The sequence below is a fragment of the Hylobates moloch genome, unplaced genomic scaffold (assembly GCF_009828535.3).
Source record: "Hylobates moloch isolate HMO894 unplaced genomic scaffold, HMol_V3 SCAFFOLD_4, whole genome shotgun sequence".
NCBI classification, from domain to species: Eukaryota; Metazoa; Chordata; class Mammalia; order Primates; family Hylobatidae; genus Hylobates; species Hylobates moloch.
The window spans coordinates 40,448,643-40,471,384 of record NW_026652279.1 but is presented as its reverse complement, the minus strand read 5'-3'; the positions used below and the strand labels follow the sequence as shown (position 1 = coordinate 40,471,384).

The 22,742-nt window shown below is 36.9% G+C and overlaps 1 protein-coding gene across 5 annotated transcripts in view; it reads left to right on the top strand.

The window, feature by feature from the left end:
- The window catches only part of STXBP5L (syntaxin binding protein 5L), a 562,981-nt gene that overhangs the window by 390,490 nt on the left and 149,749 nt on the right, over positions 1-22,742 (top strand). For 2 of the 5 annotated variants that reach the window (XM_032150069.2, XM_058437437.1), the window contains exon 20: positions 691-762. The exons of the other annotated variants lie outside the window; for them this stretch is intronic. In XM_032150069.2, the coding sequence (XP_032005960.1) occupies positions 691-762 (72 nt within the window). The remainder of the gene's footprint in view (positions 1-690; positions 763-22,742) is intronic. 5 annotated transcript variants of the gene reach the window in all.

Genomic DNA, 22,742 nt, shown 5'->3' with positions numbered 1-22,742 from the left:
GAGAAAAGCTGTGAATCCTATGACAATATCTAAATCACTTGCTGGATATATACAGTGGGGCAAAAAAAAGTATGTATTTTGACAAAGGTAATACAATTGTTGTTTAATTTAAATTAAACTGTTTGAACCTTGACAGTTACTACTAGAGCTTAGAACATTGATGACTTTAATCTGTGAAGTTATAAACTCGGTTTGTGTTTAGTGTACAAGATGACACAATGAGAACTCACTTTATATTATAACAATGAAGTATTAAAGACTGAAATCTTTAGCTTTCTTTTTAATTGCTGAAGGATTAAAGACAATCATTTTTATATTAATGAAATAATTTATACATATTAGTTACAAGCCAAAGAAGTGTATTTTGTAAAAACATATAAGGAAAGTATGCCATCTACTTTTATAAGACATTTAAATAAGATAAAAATAAATATTTACAAATATTTTTATATTAAATATTTAAATAAATATTAAAATTACTACCGCATTCTCATCATTCATCTATCCCCTCTTACCTTATAATTGATTTATTTTATTAATATCTCCTTCTAATTTAATTACCTAATTTTGCTGCAATTTCTTCATCTTGGCTGTTCTAGATTCTGGTATGATATCACTTCCTTTCACTTTAGACTTTTTTTCTCTTTCTTCTGCCTGCTGCTGATGCTGGTGTTCTGGCATGTTCCAAAGACAACTTTTGCATGCGTGGCCTGTCTAACTTTTATCCTGATTTAACGAAACGGATCCGTACTTCCTATCAGAGTAAGTTATATAAAGGTTAGGCAAATAGCCTTTTTAAGACATAATACTTGAGTTAAATCCATACATCAGTGCTCAGTAATGTGTTTCTTAAAACACATTCAGCATGCATGCAAATTTTTGTTTTGTTTTGTTATGGTGTGCAACCTGATAATTTTAATAAAAATTATTATAGAAATATTTCAATCCATTATTGTCCTGTGCCCATTCAATCATACCCATTGTTTCAGTGTTTATTTCCAACCATGCAGACCATGTCCTACTATCCCAAGAGTCACTGTCTTTTATTTCGAGGAGGAAGAGCTATGATGCCCTGTAAATAATAAAACTTATTACTGATATACCAGTATCAGTAATAAGTCAATGCTTTCTAATTTTGGCAACCTTATGCTTTGGCCATTTTATAATACTATTCTAACCAGGGTCACAATATTTGCTTCTTTTAAATAATTACATTCCTTGAAGACAACTAAGTATTCCTGATTTCTGATGATTTTTATTAAAATATACAAACACATATTTCTATGGTGATTTAAGGCACTCAAACATTATAAAGTAGGATAATTAAGGTAAAAAGTAAACGAGTAAATAAGATCAACATTTACCATGGTATCAAACACAGATCCGAAGATGTCTAGAGTAAGCAATTATAAAAACTGGTACAGAAAGGATGAAGAGTGAGAGTGTGTGTGACTGGAGGTACAGATGAGACTAGTGATGTTATGGGTAAATATTGACATAAAAAATGTTTATCATATTTTAATATATTCTGTTAAAAAGCAGGTTGTTTAACAATATATACGAAATGGCCTTATAGTTGTATAACATATACATTATATACACACACTCACACATATTTGTTGTTTGTAACCTGAATTTCTTCAGACCTCACCAGTTCATAGATACTAATGGAATCTTATCAGTAATAAAACCTAAAACTTTACTAGTTTATGCCCTTAGCTTACATAAGTCAGTCTCTGTGAAATCCTTAAAATGTTCCCGGGAATGCCCAGAGTTAAGTAATTTTTGCTCATAAATATTCTCTAGTTTTCTACTCTAGAAGAGCACCCCCTTTTAGGAATCCTTCCCACTCTCTCTGTTCCTGTTGCTGTGTGTGAGAATATTGGTATCTATGTTGGCTTCTGCTGCTCCTAAAACAGAAGCTTATTTGATACTATGCTAACTGTGATATTTCTTGACATCTGAAAATTTTATGAAATTTCAGCTTCTGTAATAAAGTTTCATTGGAACATAGTCACAATCATTCATTTATATATTGTCCTTAAATGCTTTCACACTACGATGGCAGAGTTGAGTAGCTGCAACAGAAACTATATGCCCACAAGGCCTAAAATGTTTACTATCCTGTTCTTTACATTAGAAGTTTGCTGATTCCTGCTCTGTGCCATTTTTTCACACCCATCCTCTGCACCACATAAAGGATTTCAGCCAAAACCTTTTTGTAAATAGTCTCAGGGTAGTTTAATACACATAATCAGACTTCAGAATCCCAGTTTAGCCTTCTGGAGGTAGAATCTCCTACATTTGTGTGTGTGTGTGTGTGTGTGTGTGTGTAGACAGAAAAGTTTCTGGAACATGACCTTGTGGATTTTACAGACTTCTTTTAGCTTTACAATATATTCTAGTTTTTCTGTAATAATCTTGTAATTATTTTATGCTAAGAAGCTAAATTGGAGACTGAAGATCAGGAGCAGAAACGGGCTCTTAGTTCATCAGGATTCTATAGTATCAGCCATGATGTAAAGTTTTTAAGAGTTCTGAGAAATCTCAATAATATATTTTCTTATATTCCTTATATTTCCTTCAGATTTTTTTTTCAGCCCATCATTCAGGATCCTCTAAAGTATAATTTCTATCAACATCTTCAAATGGATTTTCTACTATTCTCCTCTTAAGCCAAATTTTTGTATCTTACTACCATTATGATTTACTCATATTATCCCCTTTTTGGAAATGCCCTGCCAAAAGTTTACTTTCTATAGTAAGCCTTTCCTACCACCATCAGAGCCCTGTTGTGCCAATTCCTTTATTTACATGCTTCCAGTGTCCAGGTTTGTACACAGTACAGGCTTGCCTTAACCACTTGGTTGACATTTAGCCTAGATTCATTTGTATAGCTACTTACTTTTATACTTTTGCTCTACCTTTCCAAATGCATGACAAGAATCTCAAGACCGTACCTAAAATTCTTTATATTCTCTACATCTAGCACAAGTCATAAGATCTGTAAGTAAATGATGATGTCAGCAGGATAGAACATGGCAGCAGGCTTTATTCTCTCACATGAACTGCCAGGGAACTTTTCAAATCTGACAAATGAGAGAAGAACTAAGTACCGGGTTCACCAGAATTTTTCAAAAGTAATCATAGTTTCTAACTAGAGACCTAACGTTTTAAGTCAGAAGTAAAATCAAGTCTGTAGAAGGACTTAAAGAAATCCTCCATGTCTCTACCAGTGGGCTCTACAGTGGCTCAGACAAGCTCTAGGATTTAAAATCAGATTTCCTAAAAGTCTTCTCTGAATGATCGATATTGTATATTATGAAAAGGGATTGATTCTTTAACCACTCAAAGGTATATCCTACAATTGCTTTTCAAAATACATTTTATGAAAATTTGACTTGAAGTTTAACTATTGGATAATATAATCTGATTATATTTCTATAGTCTAACTTTATTATAGTAGACACTGCTCAGCCTTTTCATTAATTGTTTCCTTTCAGAAAAGCATATATGCTTTGTTCATATTTGGGGTGATAGAACCCAGTTCCATTGATTATCTATTCTACTCTGCTAGTCAGTTTGACTGAGTGTTATATTATCTACTAGTGATTATAACCCTTTGAGGCAGATTGATATATATTAGTATATTTCTCTACACATGAGAAAATTGAAGTTGAAAAAAATGAAATTAGTCTCTCAAAGCCACACAGAATAAGTGGAACCCAAACTTATGCCTATCTGACACTAAAGTTACATCATAGGCTTTTCACTGTATAATCTTGGATCTCTAAGTGTCTTTTTTAAAGTTTCAGGAACATTGGAAACCAAATCCATTATTTTATAATCAGAAAACACCTCAGTTTTTGCACACTATCAGTGAAATTATATCAGTGACTCTTTTACTGGTCACCTTATTCCATAGGTTAAGCTCCAAGCAGCTGACCTCCCCACATCTTTAAATTACCAATCTGCAAAACTTTTCACATCATAGAATAATGAAATTTTGTAGTTGAAAGAAAACTTTAATATTTTACAGATTATGATTTTTAGAAGCAGAAAAATGCTTTGAAAAGAACAGCAGGCATCTGATCAGAAGATTTACATTGTTTTACCTTTTCCATTTGTTAGCTACTTCATACATTTATAATCTTAAACAAGGCATTTAATCACTCTGAGTTTCTTTCTTCTAATGTATAAAGTAAAAATTGCAATTTCTACCTCCCTTAGAGAGTTGTAAAACTTTTCTGGGTTAATGTTAATAAAAGTGATTCTATAAATGTTAGTTATTGTAATTATTATAAAAGATGAACCAACCCACACTACAGAGAGGTTAAATAACTTCCACAATCATAAGAAATCTATGGAATACTTAGGGCTAAAACTCAGGCTGCTGCCTCATTGCCTAGTAACAGTTCTACTTGTGATAATCACATAAATTTTGCTATTTAAAAACTGATATTATGCCATTTGAATCAAGGGAAGTTTGAAAAGTAGGCTTAATGTAGAGAATTGTCTACATTGCTTGTGCATCAATTTCTAGTTATGCAACAAGGGATCCTTGGAGAGTCTCAGGCCTATTATCCCTTTCTTTTCAGAGGGTAGGGCTATGATAACAGATCCTAAAAACACCTGAAAAGTAAAGAAGAAATAAAAGAGGATGATAAGAGAACTATCCAAGAAAGGCAAATAAGTATTTTAAAATGAACAGAAAGTCAGGAATGGAGAAGTAAACAAAAAAAATTAAAGAAGGAATGCTTTAAGAAACAAAAATCAGCAAAATATGGTAAACAATAAATGGGGAAAAAATTCATTCATTCAAATAGTATTTTGTTGAGCATCTCTTGTGTCAAACATTTTTCTAGGCATTAAGTATATAGTGATGAGTGAAACAATTATGGTCCTTTCCTTTCATTTGTAACAGGTAATCTACAGATAAACAAAGTCATAGATAATTGAAGAAAGGTGGCAATGCAATGATAGGGAAAAATGAGATAAGGTGGACCTATTTTAGAAAGTGTTGTCAGAGAATGTCCTATCCAACACAGAAACATTTAAGTGAAGTTTTGCAAGATAAGAAATAGTCGAAGCTTTAGATTTGCACTACGAACCAAGATAGAAAGATAGAGTAACAAGTACTAACAAGTACCAGAGTTAACCTGCTGCTCAAAAACCCCCACACCCATTCCCCCAAAATAGACAAAATAAATGAGAACAATGGTTTTTAAGACACAGGGTATCAAACAATGAAAAAAAATGATGGGACAGATGGGAAACCTTAACAATCACACCCATTTACTATCCCAAGATAATTTCTAGACTGTAGCAAAGGGAAGGGAAGCCCAGGAGGAAACCACTGAGCTTTTTAGGCTGGAAGATGAAGATGAGAAACCAGAGAAACCAAAGCATCTACAGCTCACAAAAGAATTTCAGAGATCTACAGTGTTTCCTCCTAGAGCAAAGTGCTGATCAACGTATACATATGATGCAGCTATCCAGGAACAGGTAAAGAGCCATCTGAAAGGATTAAAGGAAACAGTGCCCGACACTCAAATAAAGGAAATAGTGCCATTTCCACTATCCCAACTAGAAAAAGTTCATAACTCACATCCACTTCTATTTAACATTGTACTGGCAATTTTAGACAGTGTTGTCAAGCAAGAATAAGAAATAAAAGTTATCTAGATTGGAAAGGAAGAAGAAGGTAAATAGTCTTTATTCACAGAAAACATGATCGTCTATGAAGAAAACTTAACGAAATCTGCCAAAAACAGCTGCTAGAACTAAAAATGTGAGTTTAACAATGTGCAGGATATAAGGTTAATATATAAAATTCCATTGTATTTCTATATGCATACAACAATCTGAAATTGAAATTTAAAATTACCATTTACAATATCATCAAAAATAAGAAGTACTTAGCCATAAATGAGACAACAGATACGAAAGACCCACACATTGATGGGCCGGGCGCGGTGGCTCATGCCTGTAATCCCAGCACTTTGGGAGGCCGAGGTGGGTGGATCACGAGGTCAGGGGTTCGAGACCAGCCTGACCAACATGGTGAAACCCGGTCTCTACTAAAAATATGAAAATTAGCTGGGCGTGGTGGCAGGTGCCTGTAATCCCAGCTACTCAGGAGGCTGAGGCAGGAGAATTGCTTGAACCCAGGAGGCAGAGGTTGCAGTGAGCCCAGATTGTGCCACTGCACTCCAGCCTGAGTGACAGAGCGAGACACCATCTCAAAAAAAAAAAAAAAAAAGACCCACACATGGAAAACCAGAAAACATTGCTGAGAAAAGTTAAGAAGACTTAAATAAATAGTTACACCAAGTTTATGTCTCACAAAACTCAATTTTATTAAGATGGCAGTTCATTCCAAATCAATTTGTAGTTTCAATGCTAGATCCCAATAAAAATACAGCAGATGTTCTTGCAGGAACTGACAATCTGATTCTAAAGTTCATACAGAAATTCAAAGGATTTAGAGTAGCCAAAACAGCTTTTAAAACGAAGAATCTGTTCTTGCATTAGGTAGCTTAGAATAATGGCCTCCAGCTCCAATCATGTTGCTGCAAATGACATGATTTCATTCTTTTTTATGGCTGTTTAGTGTTCCATGGTGTATATGTATGACATTTTCTTAATCCAGTCTACTGTTGATGGGCATTTAGATTGATTCCATGTTACTGCCGTTGTGAATAGTGCTGCAGTAAACATACGCATGCATGTGTTTTTACGGTAAACCACAAGTTATATTTCTTTGAGTATATACATAATAGTGGGATTGCTGGGTTGAGTGATAATTCTGTTTTAAGTTCTTTGAGAAATTGCCACACTGATTTCCACAATGGCTAAACTAGTATACACTCTTACCAACAGTGTATAAGCATTCTCTTTTATCCACAGTCTCTCCGACATCTGTTATTTTTTGACTTTGTAATAATGGACATTCTGACTGATGTGAGATGGTATCTCATTATGGTTTTGATTTGCATTTCTCTGATGAGTGGAGGTGTTCAGCATTTTTTCATATGCTTGTTGGCTGCATGTATGTCTTCTTTAGAAAGGTGTCTATTTATGTCTTTTGCCTACTTTTTAATAAAATCGTTTGTTTTTTTGTTACAAATTTGTTTACATTTCTTACAGATTCTGAGTATTAAACCTTTGTTGGATGCATAATTTGCAAATATTTTCTCCTATCCTGAAGGTTGTCTGTATACTCTGTTGATAGTTTTTATAGCTGTGCTCAAGCTATTTAGTTTGATTAGGTCCCATTTGTCAATTTTTGTTGTTGTTGTAATTGCTTTTGGCATCTTCATCGTGAAATCTTTGTCAGGTCCTATGTGACATGGACAAAAAGAAGTGAACAACAGACACTGGGGCCTACTTGAGGGTGGAGTGTCAGAGTGGGGAGAGGATTTAAAAAATACCTACCAGGTACTATACTTATTACTGGGTGACTAAATAATCTGTACGCCAAACTCCCACAACATGCAGTTCACCAACCAAGTATCTGTTCTCTTCAAGAGACTTGCCCAACACATAAGGACTCACATAAACTTAAGGTAAAGTAGAAAAACATTCCATGCAAATGGACACCAAAAGTGAGCAGGAGTAGCTATTCTTATATCAGACAAAACAGACTTTAAAGCAACAATAGTTTAAAAAGACAAGAAGGGACATTAAATATGATAAAAGGACTAGTCCAACAGGAAAATATCACAATTCTAGATTTATATGCATCTAACACTGGAGCTCCCAAATGTATAAAACAATTACTGCTAGACCTAAGAAATGAGATAAACAGCAACACGATAATAGTGTGGTACTTCAGTACTCCACTGACAGCACTAGACAGGTCATCAAGACAGAAAGTCAACAAGGAAACAATGGACTTAAACTATACCCTAGAACAAATGGACTTAACAGATATTTACAGAACATTCTACCCAATAACTGCAGAATATACATTCTATTCATGAGCACATGGAACATTAACCAGGATAGACCATATGATAGGCCACAAAACAAGTCTCAATACATTTTTTTTTATTATACTTTAGGGTTTTAGGGTACATGTGCACAATGTGCAGGTTTGTAACATATGTATCCATGTGCCATGTTGATTTCCTGCACCCATTAACTCGTCATTTAGCATTAGGTGTATCTCCAAATGCTATCCCTCTCCCCTCCCCCCACCCCACAACAGTCCGAGGAGTGTGACGTTCCCCTTCCTGTGTCCATGAGCTCTCATTGTTCAATTCCCACCTATGAGTGAGAACATGCGGTGTTTGGTTTTTTGTTCTTGTGATAGTTTACTGAGAATGATGTTTTCCAGTTTCATCCATGTCCCTACAAAGGACACGAACTCATCATTTTTTATGGCTGCATAGTATTCTATGGTGTATATGTGCCACATTTTCTTAATCCAGTCTATGGTTGTTGGATATTTGGGTTGGTTCCAACTCTTTGCTATTGTGTATAGTGCCGCAATAAACATACGTGTGCATGTGTCTTTATAGCAGCGTGATTTGTAGTCCTTTGGGTATATACCCAGTAATGGGATGGCTGGGTCAAATGGTATTTCTAGTTCTAGATCCCTGAGGAATCGCCACACTGACTTCCACAATGGTTGAACTAGTTTACAGTCCCACTAACAGTGTAAAAGTGTTCCTAATTCTCCACATCCTCTCCAGCACCTGTTGTTTCCTGATTTTTTAATGATGGCCATTCTAACTGGTGTGAGATGGCATCTCACTGTGGTTTTGATTTGCATTTCTCTGATGGCCAGTGATGATGAGCATTTCTTCATGTGTTTTTTGGCTGCATAAATGTCTTCTTTTGAGAAGTGTCTGTTCATGTCCTTCGCCCACTTTTTGATGGGGTTGTTTGTTTTTTTCTTGTAAATTTGTTTGAGTTCATTGTAGAGTCTAGATATTAGCCCTTTGTCAGATGAGTAGGTTGCAAAAATTTTCTCCCATTCTGTAGGTTGCCTGTTTACTCTGATGGTAGTTTCTTTTGCTGTGCAGAAGCTCTTTAGTTTAATGAGATCCCATTTGTCAATTTTGGCATTTGTTGCCATTGCTTTTGGTGTTTTAGACATGAAGTCCTTGCCCACGCCTATGTCCTGAATGGTATTGCCTAGGTTTTCTTGTAGGATTTTAATGGTTTTAGGTCTAACATTTAAGTCTTTAATCCATCTTGAATTAATTTTTGTATAAGGTGTAAGGAAGGGATCCAGTTGCAGCTTTCTACATATGGCTACCCAGTTTTCCCAGCACCATTTATTAAATAGGGAATCCTTTCCCCATTTCTTGTTTTTGTCAGGTTTCTCAAATAGTTGTAGATATGTGGCATCATTTCTGAGGGCTCCGTTCTGTTCCATTGATCTATGTCTCTGTTGTGGTACCAGTACCATGCTGTTTTGGTTACTGTAGCCTTGTAGTATAGTTTAAAGTCAGGTAGCGTGATGCCTCCAGCTTTGTTCTTTTGGCTTAGGATTGACTTGGCGATGCGGGCTCTTTTTTGGTTCCCTATGAACTTTAAAGTAGTTTTTTCCAATTCTGTGAAGAAAGTCATCGGTAGCTTGATGGGGATGGCATTGAATCTATAAATTACCTTGGGCAGTATGGCCATTTCCACGATATTGATTCTTCCAACCCATGAGCATGGAATGTTCTTCCATTTGTTTGTATCCTCTTTTATTTCATTGAGCAGTGGTTTGTAGTTCTCCTTGAAGAGGTCCTTCACATCCCTTGTAAGTTGGATTCCTAGGTATTTTATTCTCTTTGAAGCAATTGTGAATGGGAGTTGACTGATGATTTGGCTCTCTGTTTGTGATTGGTGTACAAGAATGCTTGTGATTTTTGAACATTGATTTTGTATCCTGAGACTTTGCTGAAGTTGCTAATCAGCTTAAGGAGATTTTGGGCTGAGACAATGGGGTTTTCTAGATATACAATCATGTCATCTGCAAACAGGGACAATTTGACTTCCTCTTTTCCTAATTGAATACCCTTTATTTCCTTCTCCTGCCTGATTGCCCTGGCCAGAACTTCCAACACTATGTTGAATAGGAGTGGTGAAAGAGGGCATCCCTGTCTTGTGCCAGTTTTCAGAGGGAATGCTTCCAGTTTTTGCCCATTCAGTACGATATTGGCTGTGGGTTTGTCATAGATAGCTCTTATTATTTTGAGATACGTCCCATCAATACCTAATTTATTGAGAGTTTTTAGCATGAAGGGTTGTTGAATTTTGTCAAAGGCCTTTTCTGCATCTATTGAGATAATCATGTGGTTTTTGTCTTTGTTTCTGTTTATATGCTGGATTACATTTATTGATTTGCGTATGTTGAACCAGCCTTGCATCCCAGGGATGAAGCCCACTTGATTATGGTGGATAAGCTTTTTGATGTGCTGCTGGATTCGGTTTGCCAGTATTTTATTGAGGATTTTTGCATCAATGTTCATCAAGGATATTGGTCTGAAATTCTCTTTTTTGGTTACGTCTCTGCCAGGCTTTGGTATCAGGACGCTGCTGGCTTTGTAAAATGGGTTAGGGAGGATTCCCTCTTTTTCTATCGATTGGAATAGTTTCAGAAGGAATGGTACCAGTTCCTACTTGTACCTCTGGTAGAATTCAGCTGTGAATACATCAGGTCCTGGACTCTTTTTGGTTGGTAAGCTATTGATTATTGCCACAATTTCAGAACCTGTTATTGGTCTATTCAGAGATTCAACTTCTTCCTGGTTTAGTCTTGGGAGGGTGTATTTGTCGAGGAATTTATCCATTTCTTCTAGATTTTCTAGTTTATTTGCATAGAGGTGTTTGTAGTATTCTCTGATGGTAGATTGTATTTCTGTGGGATCGGTGGTGATATCCCCTTTTTTTTTCTTTATTGCATCTATTTGATTCTTCTCTCTTTTCTTCTTTATTAGTCTTGCTAGCGGTCTATCAATTTTGTTGATCTTTTCAAAAAACCAGCTCCTGGATTCATTAATTTTTTGAAGGGTTTTTGTGTCTCTATTTCCTTCAGTTCTGCTCTGATTTTAGTTATTTCTAGCCTTCTGCTAGCTTTTGAATGTGTTTGCTCTTGCTTTTCTAGTTCTTTTAATTGTGATGTTAGGGTGTCAATTTTGGATCTTTCCTGCTTTCTCTTGTGGGCATTTAGTGCTATAAATTTCCCTCTACACACTGCTTTGAACGTGTCCCAGAGATTCTGGTATGTTGTGTCTTTGTTCTCGTTGGTTTCAAAGAACATCTTTATTTCTGCCTTCATTTCATTATGTACCCAATAGTCATTCAGGAGCAGGTTGTTCAGTTTCCATGTAGTTGAGCGGTTTTGAGTGAGTTTCTTAATCCTGAGTTCTAGTTTGATTGCACTGTGGTCTGAGAGACAGTTTGTTATAATTTCTGTTCTTTTACATTTGCTGAGGAGAGCTTTACTTCCAACTATGTGGTCAATTTTGGAATAGGTGTGGTGTGGTGCTGAAAAAAATGTATATTCTGTTGACTTGGGGTGGAGAGTTCTGTAGATGTCTATTAGGTCCACTTTATGTAGAGCTGAGTTCAATTCCTGGATATCCTTGTTAACTTTCTGTCTCGTTGATCTGTCTAATGCTGACAGTGGGGTGTTAAAATCTCCCATTATTATTGTGTGGGAGTTTAAGTCCCTTTGTAGGTCACTGAGGACTTGCTTTATGAATCTGGGTGCTCCTGTGTTGGGTGCATATATATTTAGGATAGTTAGCTCTTCTTGTTGAATTGATCCCTTTACCATTATGTAATGGCCTTCCTTGTCTCTTTTGATCTTTGTTGGTTTAAAGTCTATTTTATCAGAGACTAGGATTGCAACCCCTGCCTTTTTTTGTTTTCCAGTTGCTTGATAGATCTTCCTCCATCCCTTTATTTTGAGTCTATGTGTGTCTCTGCACATGAGATGGGTTTCCTGAATACAGCACACTGATGGGTCCTGACTCCTTATCCATTTTGCCAGTCTGTGTCTTTTGATTGGAGCATTTAGCCCATTTACATTTAACGTTAATATTGTTATGTGTGAATCTGATCCTGTCATTATGATGTTAGTTGGTTATTTTGCTCGTTAGTTGCTATAGTTTCTTCCTAGCCTCGATGGTCTTTACAATTTGGCATGTTTTTGCAGTGGCTGGTAGTGGTTGTTCCTTTCCATGTTTAGTGCTTCCTTCAGGAGCTCTTTTAGGGCAGGCCTGGTGGTGACAAAATCACTCAGCGTTTGCTTGTGTGTAAAGTATTTTATTTCTCCTTCACTTATGAAGCTTAGTTTGGCGGGATAGCAAATTCTGGGTTGAAAATTCTTTTCTTTAAGAATGTTGAATATCGGCCCCCACTCTCTTCTGGCTTGTAGAGTTTCTGCTGAGAGATCAGCTGTTAGTCTGATGGGCTTCCCTTTGTGGGTAACCCGACCTTTCTCTCTGTCTGCCCTTAATATTTTTTCCTTCATTTCAACTTTGGTGAATCTGACAATTATGTGTCTTGGAGTTGCCCTTCTTGAGGAGTATCTTTGTGGCGTTCTCTGTATTTCCTGAATCTGAATGCTGGCCTGCCTTGCTAGATTGGGGAAGTTCTCCTGGATAATATCTTGCAGAGTGTTTTCCAACTTGGTTCCATTCTCCCCATCATTTTCAGGTACACCAATCAGACGTAGGTTTGGTCTTTTCACATAGTCCCAAATTTCTTGGAGGCTTTGTTCATTTCTTTTTATTCTTTTTTCTCTAAACTTCCCTTCTCTCTTCATTTCATTCATTTCATCTTACATCAGCGATACCCTTTCTTCCAGTTGATCGCATCTGCTACTGAGGCTTCTGCAATCTTCGCGTAGTTCTCGAAACTTGGCTTTCAGCTCCATCAGCTCCTTTAAGCCCTTCTCTCCATTGGTTATTCTAGTTATCCATTCTTCTAATATTTTTTCAAAGTTTTTAACTTCTTTGCTATTGTTTTGAATTTCCTCTCGTAGCTCAGAGTAGTTTGATCGTCTGAAGACTTCTTCTCTCAACTCATCAAAGTCATCCTCCATCCAGCTTTGTTCCGTTGCTGGTGAGGAACTGCGTTCCTTTGGAGGAGGAGAGGTGCTCTGTTTTTTAGAGTTTCCATTTTTTTGCTCTGTTTGTTCCCCATCTTTGTGGTTTTATCTACGTTTTGTCTTTGATGATGGTGATGTACAGATGGGTTTTTGGTGTGGATGTCCTTTCTGTTTGTTAGTTTTCCTTCTACCAGACAGGACCCTCAGCTGCAGGTCTGTTGGAGTTTACTAGAGGTCCACTCCAGACCCTGTTTGGCTGGGTATCAGCAGTGGTGGCTGCAGAACAGCGGATTTTCATGAGACCACAAATTCAGCTGTCTGATAGTTCCTCTGAAAAGTTTGTCTCAGAGGAGTACCCGGCTGAATGAGGTGTCAGTCTGTCCCTACTGGGGGGTTGCCTCCCAGTTAGGCTGCTCAGGGGTGAGGGACCCACTTTAGGAGGCAGTCTGTCTGTTCTCAGATCTCCAGCTTCGTGCTGGGAGAACCACTACTCTCTTCAAAGCTGTCAGTCAGACAGGGACATTTAAGTCTGTGGAGGTTCTTGCTGAGTTTTTGTTTGTCTGTGCCCTGCCCCCAGAGGTGGAGCCTACAGAGGCAGGCAGGCCTCCTTGAGCTGTGGTGGGCTCCACCCAATTCGAGCTTCCTGGCTGCTTTGTTTACCTAAGCAAGCCTGGGCAATGACGGGCGCCCCTCCCCCAGCCTCGCTGCCGCCTTGCAGCTTGATCTCAGACTGCCGTGCTAGCAATCAGCGAGACTCCGTGGTCATAGGACCCTCCGAGCCAGGTGCGGGGCACAGTCTCCTAGTGTGCCATTTTCCAGGCCCGTTGGAATAGTGCAGTATTAGGATGGGACTGACCTGATATTCCAGGTGCCGTCTGTTTCCCCTTTCTTTGACTAGGAAAGGAAACTCCCTGACCCCTTGTGCTTCCCGAGTGAGGCAATGCCTCGCCCTGCTTCGGCTCGTGCACAGTGCTCTTCACCGACTGTCCTGCACCCACTGTTAGGCACTCCCTAGTGAGATGAAACCGGTACCTCAAGCAGAAATGCAGAAATCACCCATCTTCTGTGTCGCTGGGGCTGGGAGCTGGAGACCGGAGCTGTTCCTATTCGGCCATCTTGGCTCCACCTATCCAGCCAAAGACTTAAAGCATTTTATTTGCTTGCTTAATACCTCAAAAGTTTCCATGGAGCTAGAATCCAGGAAACATCTTGAATGAATAGATGAATCCTGCTATTCACTTGGATTGTGGGCTTTGTGAAATGCATTCATTCATTGAATGTCTGTTCTTGCTTGACACAATGGAGTACTATTCAGCTATGAAAAAGAAGATCTTGTCATTTGTGATAACATGGATGGAACTGGAGATCATTATGTCAAGTGAAATAAGCCAGGCCCCGAAAGACAAGCATTGCATGTTCTCACTTATTTGTGGGATAGATGGCAAGAGAAGCGGACGTGCCACACCACAGGGGGCCACTCAGGGAAGCACCAGAATCTGTCAGGAGGCAGAAGGACGTCTCAATTCATTTTTAAAAGTCGAAATTATATCAAGTACTCTCTCAGACCACAGTGGAATAAAATTCACACAGTGGAATCAACTCCAAAAGGAACCCTCAAAACCATGCAAATACGTAGAAATTAAATAATCTGCCCCTGAATGATAGACGGGTCAACAGTGAAATCAAGATAGAAATTTTAAAATTCTTTGAGTTGAATGGTAATAGTGACACAACCTATCAAAACCTCTGGGATACAGCAAAAGCAGTGCTAAGAGGAGAGTTCATAGCATTAAATGCCTACATCAAAAAGTCTGAAAGAGCACAAATAGACAATCTAAGGTCACACCTCAAGGAATAGAGAAACAAGAACAAACCCAAACCCAGCAGAAAAAAGGAAATAACAAAGATCAGAGCAGAACTAAATGAAATTGAAACAAACAAAAAAATACAAAAGATAAATGAACCAAAAGGTGGTTCTTTGAAAAGATGAACAAAATTGATAGAACGTTAGTGAGATTAACCAAGAAAAGAAGAGAGAAGATCCAAATAAACTCAATTAGAAACAAATGGGAAATATTACAACCAATACAACAGAAATACAAAAGGTCATTCAAGACTACTATGATCACCTTTATGCACACAAACTAGAAAACCTAGAGAAGATGGATAAATTCCTGGAAATATACAACCTTCCTGGATTAAACCAGGAAGAAATAGAAACTCTGAACCAACCAATAACAAGCAGTGAGTTTAAAATGTTAATTTAAAAAATTGCCAACAAAAAAAGTTCAGGACCAGATGGATTCACAGCTGAATTCTATCAGACATTCAAAAAAGAATTGATACCAATCCTACTGAAACTATTCCAAAAGATAGAGAAAGAGGGAATCCTCCCCCAAATCATTCTATGAGCCAGTATCACCCTAATATCAAAACCAAGAAAGGATATAACAAAAAAGAAGACTACAGACTGATATCCCTGGTGAACGTAGGTGCAAAAATCCTCAACAAACTACTAGCTAACCAAATCTGACAGCATATCAGGAAGATAATCTACCACAATCAAGTGGGTTTCATACCAGGGATGCAGGGATGGTTTAACATACACAAGTCAATAAATGTGATACATCACAGAAACAAAATTTAAAATTGTATGACCATCTCAATAGATGCAGAAAAAGCATTTGATAAAATTCATCATCCTTTATGATTAAAACCCTCAGCAAAATCAGCATAGAAGGAAAACAACTAAGGGTAATAAAAGCCATCTATGACAGATGTACAGCCAACATTTTATGGAATGGGGGAAAGCTGAAAACATTCCTTCTGAGAATTAGAAAAAAACAAAGATGCCCACTTTCACCACTTCTAATCAACATAGTACTGGAAGTCCTAGCCAGAACAACCAGACAAGAGAAATAAATAAAGGGCGTACAAATCAGTAAAGAGGAAATCCAACTGTCACTGTTTGCAAATGACAAGATTGTATGCGTAGAATACCCTAAAGACACATCCAAAAAGCACATGGATCTGATAAGTGAATTTAGTAAAGTTTTAGGATACAAAATCAATGTACACAAATCAATAGCACTGCTATATATCAACAGTGACCAAGCTGAGAATCAAGTTAAGAACTCAACCCCTTTTACAACAGCTGTAAAAAAATAAAATACTTAGAAATTTACCTAAGGAGGTGAAAGATCTCTACAAGGAAAACTACAAAACACTGCTGAAATAAATAATGGACACACAAACAAATGGAAATACATGCCATGCTAATGGATGGGTAGAATCAATATTGTGAAAATGACCATACTATCAAAAGCAATCTACAAATTCAATGGAATTTCCATCAAAATACCATCATTATTCTTCACAAAACTAGAAAAAACAATCCTAAAATTCATTCACACAGTACCAAAAAAGCCCACATAGTCAAAGCAAGCCTAAGCAAAAAGAAAAAATCTGGAGGCATCACATTACTTGACTTCAAACTACACTACAAGGCTATCGTTACCAAAACTTCATGGTACCGATACAAAGATAGGCACATAGACCAATGGAACAAAACAGAGAGCCCAGAAATAAAGCCAAATACTTGCAGCCAACTCATCAACAAATCGAACAATAATATAAAGTGGGGAAAGGACACCCTATTCAATAAATGATCGTGGCACGTGTAGAAAAATGAAATTGGATCATCATCTCTCCCCTTATAAAAAATCAACTCAGGATGAATCAAAGACTTTAATCTAAGACCTGAAACCATAGAAATTCTGAAGATAACATTAGAAAAACCTTTCTAGACATTGGCTTAAACATAGACTTTATGACCAAGAACCCAAAAGCAAATGCAACAAAAACAAAGATAAATAGATGGGACTTAATTAAACTGAAAACTTCCTCAGAGCAAAATAAATAATCAGTAAAGAGACAACCCACAGCGTGGGAGAAAATTTTCACAAACTATGCATCTGACAAGGACTAATATCTAGAATCTATTAGGAACTCAAATCAGCGAGAAAAAAAATCAAATAATGCCATCAAAAAGTGGATTAAAGGCATGAATAGACAATTCTCAAAAGAAGATACACAAATGGCCAACACACATGTAAAAATGCTCAACATCACTAATTATCAGTGAAATGCAAATCCAAACCACAATGCAATACCATCTTTCTCCTGCAAGAATGGCCATAATTTAAAAATCAAAAATAATACATCTTAGCATGGATATAGTGAAAAGAGAGCCCTTTTATCCTGCTGGTGGGAATGTAAACTACTACAACTACTATGGAAAACAGTGTGAAGACTCCTTAAAGAACCACAAGTAGATCTACCATTTGATCTAGCAATCCCACCACTGGGTATCTACCCAGAGGAAAAGAAGTCATTATATGAAAAAGACACTTGCACAGGCATGTTTATAGCAGCACAATTCACAATTGCAATAATATGGAACCAACCCAAATGGCCATCAATCAACGAGTGGATAAAGAAAATGTGGTATATCATGGAATACTACTCAGCCATAAAAAGTAATGAAATGATGGCATTTGCAAGCAACCTGGATGGAGTTGGAGACCATTATTCTAAGTGAAGTAACTCAGAATGGAGTTACCAAACTCAGAATGGAAAACCAAACATTGTAAGTTCTCACTTATAAGTGGGAGCTAAGTTATGAGGCTGCAAAGGTATAAGAATGATACAGTGGACTTTAGGGACTCAAGGGAAAGGGTGGGAGGCAGGTGAGGGATAAAAGACAACACATTGGGTACAGTGCATACTGCTTGGTTATGGGTGCACTAAAATCTCAGGAATCACCACTACTTATCCATGTAAATAAACACCACTTGTTACCTAGAAACCTATTAAAATGAAAAAAAAAATTTAATTTTAAAAACTAAAGCAACTCAAATTTTTATTAAGTAAATGGATAAACAAATTCTGGCAAATCCAAACAATGGTGCTCTGCTCTGCAATAAAAAAGAATATGCTATTGATAAATGCTACAACATGGATGAATCCCCAATAATTGTAGTGAGTAAAAATAATCAGGAAAAAAAGGATACATTACTGTATGATTCCATTAATATAGAATTCCAGGAAATGGAAACCAATTCATAGTGACAGAAAGCAGATTAGTAATTGCCTGGGAATGGGAAGTGACACATGTAGTGAGGGCTGGAAGAGAGGATTACAAAAAGGCACAAAGAAACTCTTGGGCATGACAGACATGTTTATTATGTTAATTGTAGAGATGGTTTTATGGATGTATACATATGTCAAAATGTATTCAAATAGTACATTTTATAAACATATTAATTAAACCTTAACAAGCCTATTTTTTAAAAGAAGAACTAACACAAAGAAGAGCAGGGAACAGCACATTCCAAGCAGAGTGAACATCTTATAAGAAGGTTCTAGGCCGGGTGCGGTGGCTCACGCCTGTAATTCCAGCACTTTGGGAGGCCAAGGTGGGCGGATCACCTGAGGTCAGGAGTTCGAGACCAGCCTGGCCAATATGGCAAAACCCTGTCTCTACTAAAAATACAAAAAATTAGCCGGGTGTATTGGCGGGTGCCTGTAATCCCAGCTACTTCGGAGACTGAGGCAGGAGAATTGCTTGAACCCGGGAGGCGGAGGTTGCAGTGAGCTGAGATGGTGCCATTGCACTCCATCTTGGGCAACAAGAGCAAAACTCCGTCTCAAAAAATAAATAAATAAATAAAATAGAAGGTTCTAAGATGGTAAAGGACTTAATTATATCATCTAGAAACAGAAAGAATGCAAGGAAGCTGACAGTGTCATGCGGAAGAGAAAAAGTGAGTGAAGATTTTCTTGTAGAGATGAGTAAGGACAAGATCATAAAAGCTTCTGAAGTAATTATAAGAAATTCTATTTTAATTTAAGCAGGGGAATGATATGCTTTGATTTATGACTAAAAATATCCACACTGCTGTGTGAAGAAAATATTGTGGAGCCAAAAAGGAAAGCAAGCTGGTGCACCCATTACAAGGCAAGTATTGCACTCCAGCAGGAAATGAAGTGGCCTTGACTAGGGTGATAACAATGCTGTTGGAGAAAAAAGCATAGATTCGGAAATGATTAGCGTTTACAGAGCTACTGATTATAATTCAATGTGAGAGATAAGAGAGTGGAATCAAAGATTATTCCCAGATTTTGGCTTAAGCCACTGATTGTCATGATATTTTTTACAAAGGTGAAGAAGCTTGAGATAGGAGGGGGCATGTGGTGGTAGGAAATAAAGAGTTCAGTTTTAGACATGTTAAATTTTATTATGTCTGTTGTGTAAATGGAGATGTCAAGTGGACAAGTAGGTCTGAATATCAGATGAGAGGTCTAGGGCAATAATTTCAGTCTTTAGCATATAGGTGGTATATAATGGCATGGGAATAAATGAAATTACCTAGAAGAAGAGGAGGAGAAGGAGGAAGCAGAGAAGGAATAAGACAAGAGAGAAAAGGAGAAAGCAAGAGAGAGAGAGAAGGAAGTAGGGAATAAAAGGAGATCTGTGGATAGAGGTATCAGGAATTTCAACATTTAATTTCAGGAAGAAGAGGAGTTGCCAGGGAGAAGAGAAAAAGGAAAAGACCTTCACAGAAGAAAAAACAAAACAAAAAACCTGGGGAATGTTTCAAGGAGTGGTAAACTCTATCAGATGCTACAGATAAGCTAAGTAGGATAGGTTCAGAAAAGTGATTAGAGTGTGTCTGGCTCTGTGAAAGTTGTTAATGACCCTTTAAAAAGCAATTTTAGAAAAGCAATGAAATAGAAACCAAAATATTGTTAAACTGATGAGTGGCAGGTGAGGAAACAGCACAACTGAATACCTCTTTAAAGATATTTGGTTATGAAGGGGTGCTGAAAAATAGATTAATACCTGGATTGGAGTGAGATGTTAAAGAGTAGTTTGGGGTTTTTTTAATTTTAGAGAAAAGAGCATATTTTTAATTTATGTGAATACAGAATGATCCACAGAAAAAGAGATTTGAGAATAAGGGAGAGAGGGGATAACTAAAGAAAAAAAATTCTTAAGAAAGTGAGAAGGAATGGGAATCAAAGCACAGGTACAAGGACTGACATTTAATAGGAGGCTTTGTCTATTATTATAGACAGACTTTTTAAAAGAAATGAGAGAGCTACAGAAGGAAGAGATACATTGAAAAGTACCTTGTTTCATTGAGAGATGAAACAAGTGATTGTTATATCTGATTTTCAGTTCAGTATTTTAGTAGTTTTTTTAAAATCAGTTTTACAGTGTAAATTTCTTACTACAAAGCTTTATATTGAAAATCAACTACATTGAATTGTAATTAGTAGGAAAAAATATGTTTCTATCTTTGAATTTACAAAAATCAACAAAAACATACAAAATACGGGAGATATTACCTAGCTGTATGTGTGAATTTTCTTGATGTTAGTTATTAGTAATCTCATTGTGAGTCAGACAAATAAAACAGTCTCTCAACTAGGAATGATATTGTACCCCAGGCATATTTGGCAATGTCTGTGGACTTTTTGATTGTCACAACTGAAGAGTAGGGATAGTCTACTGACACCTACATCTACAATGTATTTCTACAACAAAATACTATCTGGCCAAAATGTGAAATCAAATTGAAAACATTTAGAACAGAATGGTAAATAATAATTTAGTAAGCAAAAATTTTAAAGTGTAGACTATATGGATGGAAATATTTGTATATTGGGTATAAGTCTCCTAGAGAATACTGATATTTTATGTGACGTTTACAAGTTATTACTTAAAGTACTATCTTATTATATTACCAAGTAAGCTACATCACAGGTGTATATTTTTAAGTTATAAAAGTTGGTGTGATTCACAGTAGTCAGGAGATCATATTTCTGATACTCAATTGTTTATTTACCGTAAAATTTCTGTATCTGTTCCAACCAGAATTTATTACATATTTTCTGATGAATCACTGTAAAAACCTTCAAGTTTAGTAGCCAGTTTGCTTTACTCTATTCACGTGTCAGACACAGCTTTATCCACATAAAATCTTGGGGAAATTTCACCATTTAGTGCTCATTAGAGTATTAGCAAAAGCATGATGTTTGACATGTACCCTGAGTACTTTAGTAGAATACCTACTAATGTCAGTAATGGATTAACCAACTTAACTGGTTTGCATTCCACTGATTCCTTCTGTCTTCAATCCAGCTTTCACTGTGTTTCCAATATTCAAATATAAGTGAAAGAGGGGCTTTCCATTTCCAGATAGGATGTTAAAAGACATGAAAGACCTTCATCCCCATGGTAGGAACAATGTTGAAAACCACAACAAAATCCTATAGTAATGACAATAAAATTAAAATTATCCTTTTCTATGGGGATATGGAAGAGTGATACATTCAAAGAAGTCTAATTAACTGAATGCCAGAGAGATAAGAGCCATTCACAGGTGAGCAGAAAGCTACTGCTGCTTCCATACCTGGGGCTAGTGACTGACCTGGGTATAGGTGGGGGAAGGAGTGGGCTTTTGATAGATACAGACTGAAAGGAATAGAAAATAGCCAGTGAGGTTTAATGACTGTTTGGACTGACCTATAGATTGGAATTTGAAAGAATTTGAAAGAGCCATAAATAGAAAAATAAATTATTCAAGTTGGCAATTGTCTGCCACTAAACCCTCATCAATCTCAGGATTTTTCTGCAAAAGTAGCAATGCAGGTGGACTGGAAGGCAGAAAAATTTATGCAGTCTTAATGTACTATATTCTGGGGTAATTATAGAATTTAACCAAAAGTTGAATTAAGATGAATTAAAACTATCTGAAACAGCATCCCAACTGTGTTACTGCACAAATACCAATACAAATAACAATCAGTCCCTTGGCAAAGGGGGTATAAAAGATTGAGTGTTGGATTGAGAAATAGAGATTTTCATAGTCCAATTTGAAACAAGAGTGGAACTTAATCTTATTAAAGCTACAGCCCAGCCCTAGCTTAGTTAAATACTTAGCAGAATCCGAATGATTCTACATTATATATATATATATATGTGTGTGTGTGTGATATCCCTGATATTAGTGATAATATACATATATGAATGATTCTTTAGTTTTTACTACTGTTGTACACAGAGCATACCTTCAGAAATTAGAAAACATTCAAAGAAGCAGAAAAAATGTGACTCATAATTGAGTGGGGGGACAAAAGTCAGTCGAAATAGATCCATAGATGACCCAAATTGAAATTAGAAGCCAAGAACTTTAAAAGAACTATTATAAGAATATATAGGAAAAGAGGCTGGGCATGGTGGCTTACACCTACAATCCTACCACTTTGGGAGGCAGAGGTGGGCAGATCACCTGAGGCCAGGAGGTCCAGACTAGCCTGGACAACATGGTGAAACCCTGCCTCTACTAAAAATACAAAAATTAGCTGGGTGTGGTGGCACATGCCTGTAGTCCCAGCCACTTGGGAGGCTGAGACATGAGAATTGCTTGAACCCAGGAGGTGGAAGTTGCAGTGAGCCAAGATCGCACCACTGCACTCCAGCCTGGGCGACAGAGTGAGACTCCGCTCCCAACTGCCAAAAGAATATATAGGAAAAGATGGTTTGGCTGAGTAAATACGTTGGGGAATTTTAGAAGAGAAACTGAAACGCTGAAAAAGAACCAAATGGAAATTA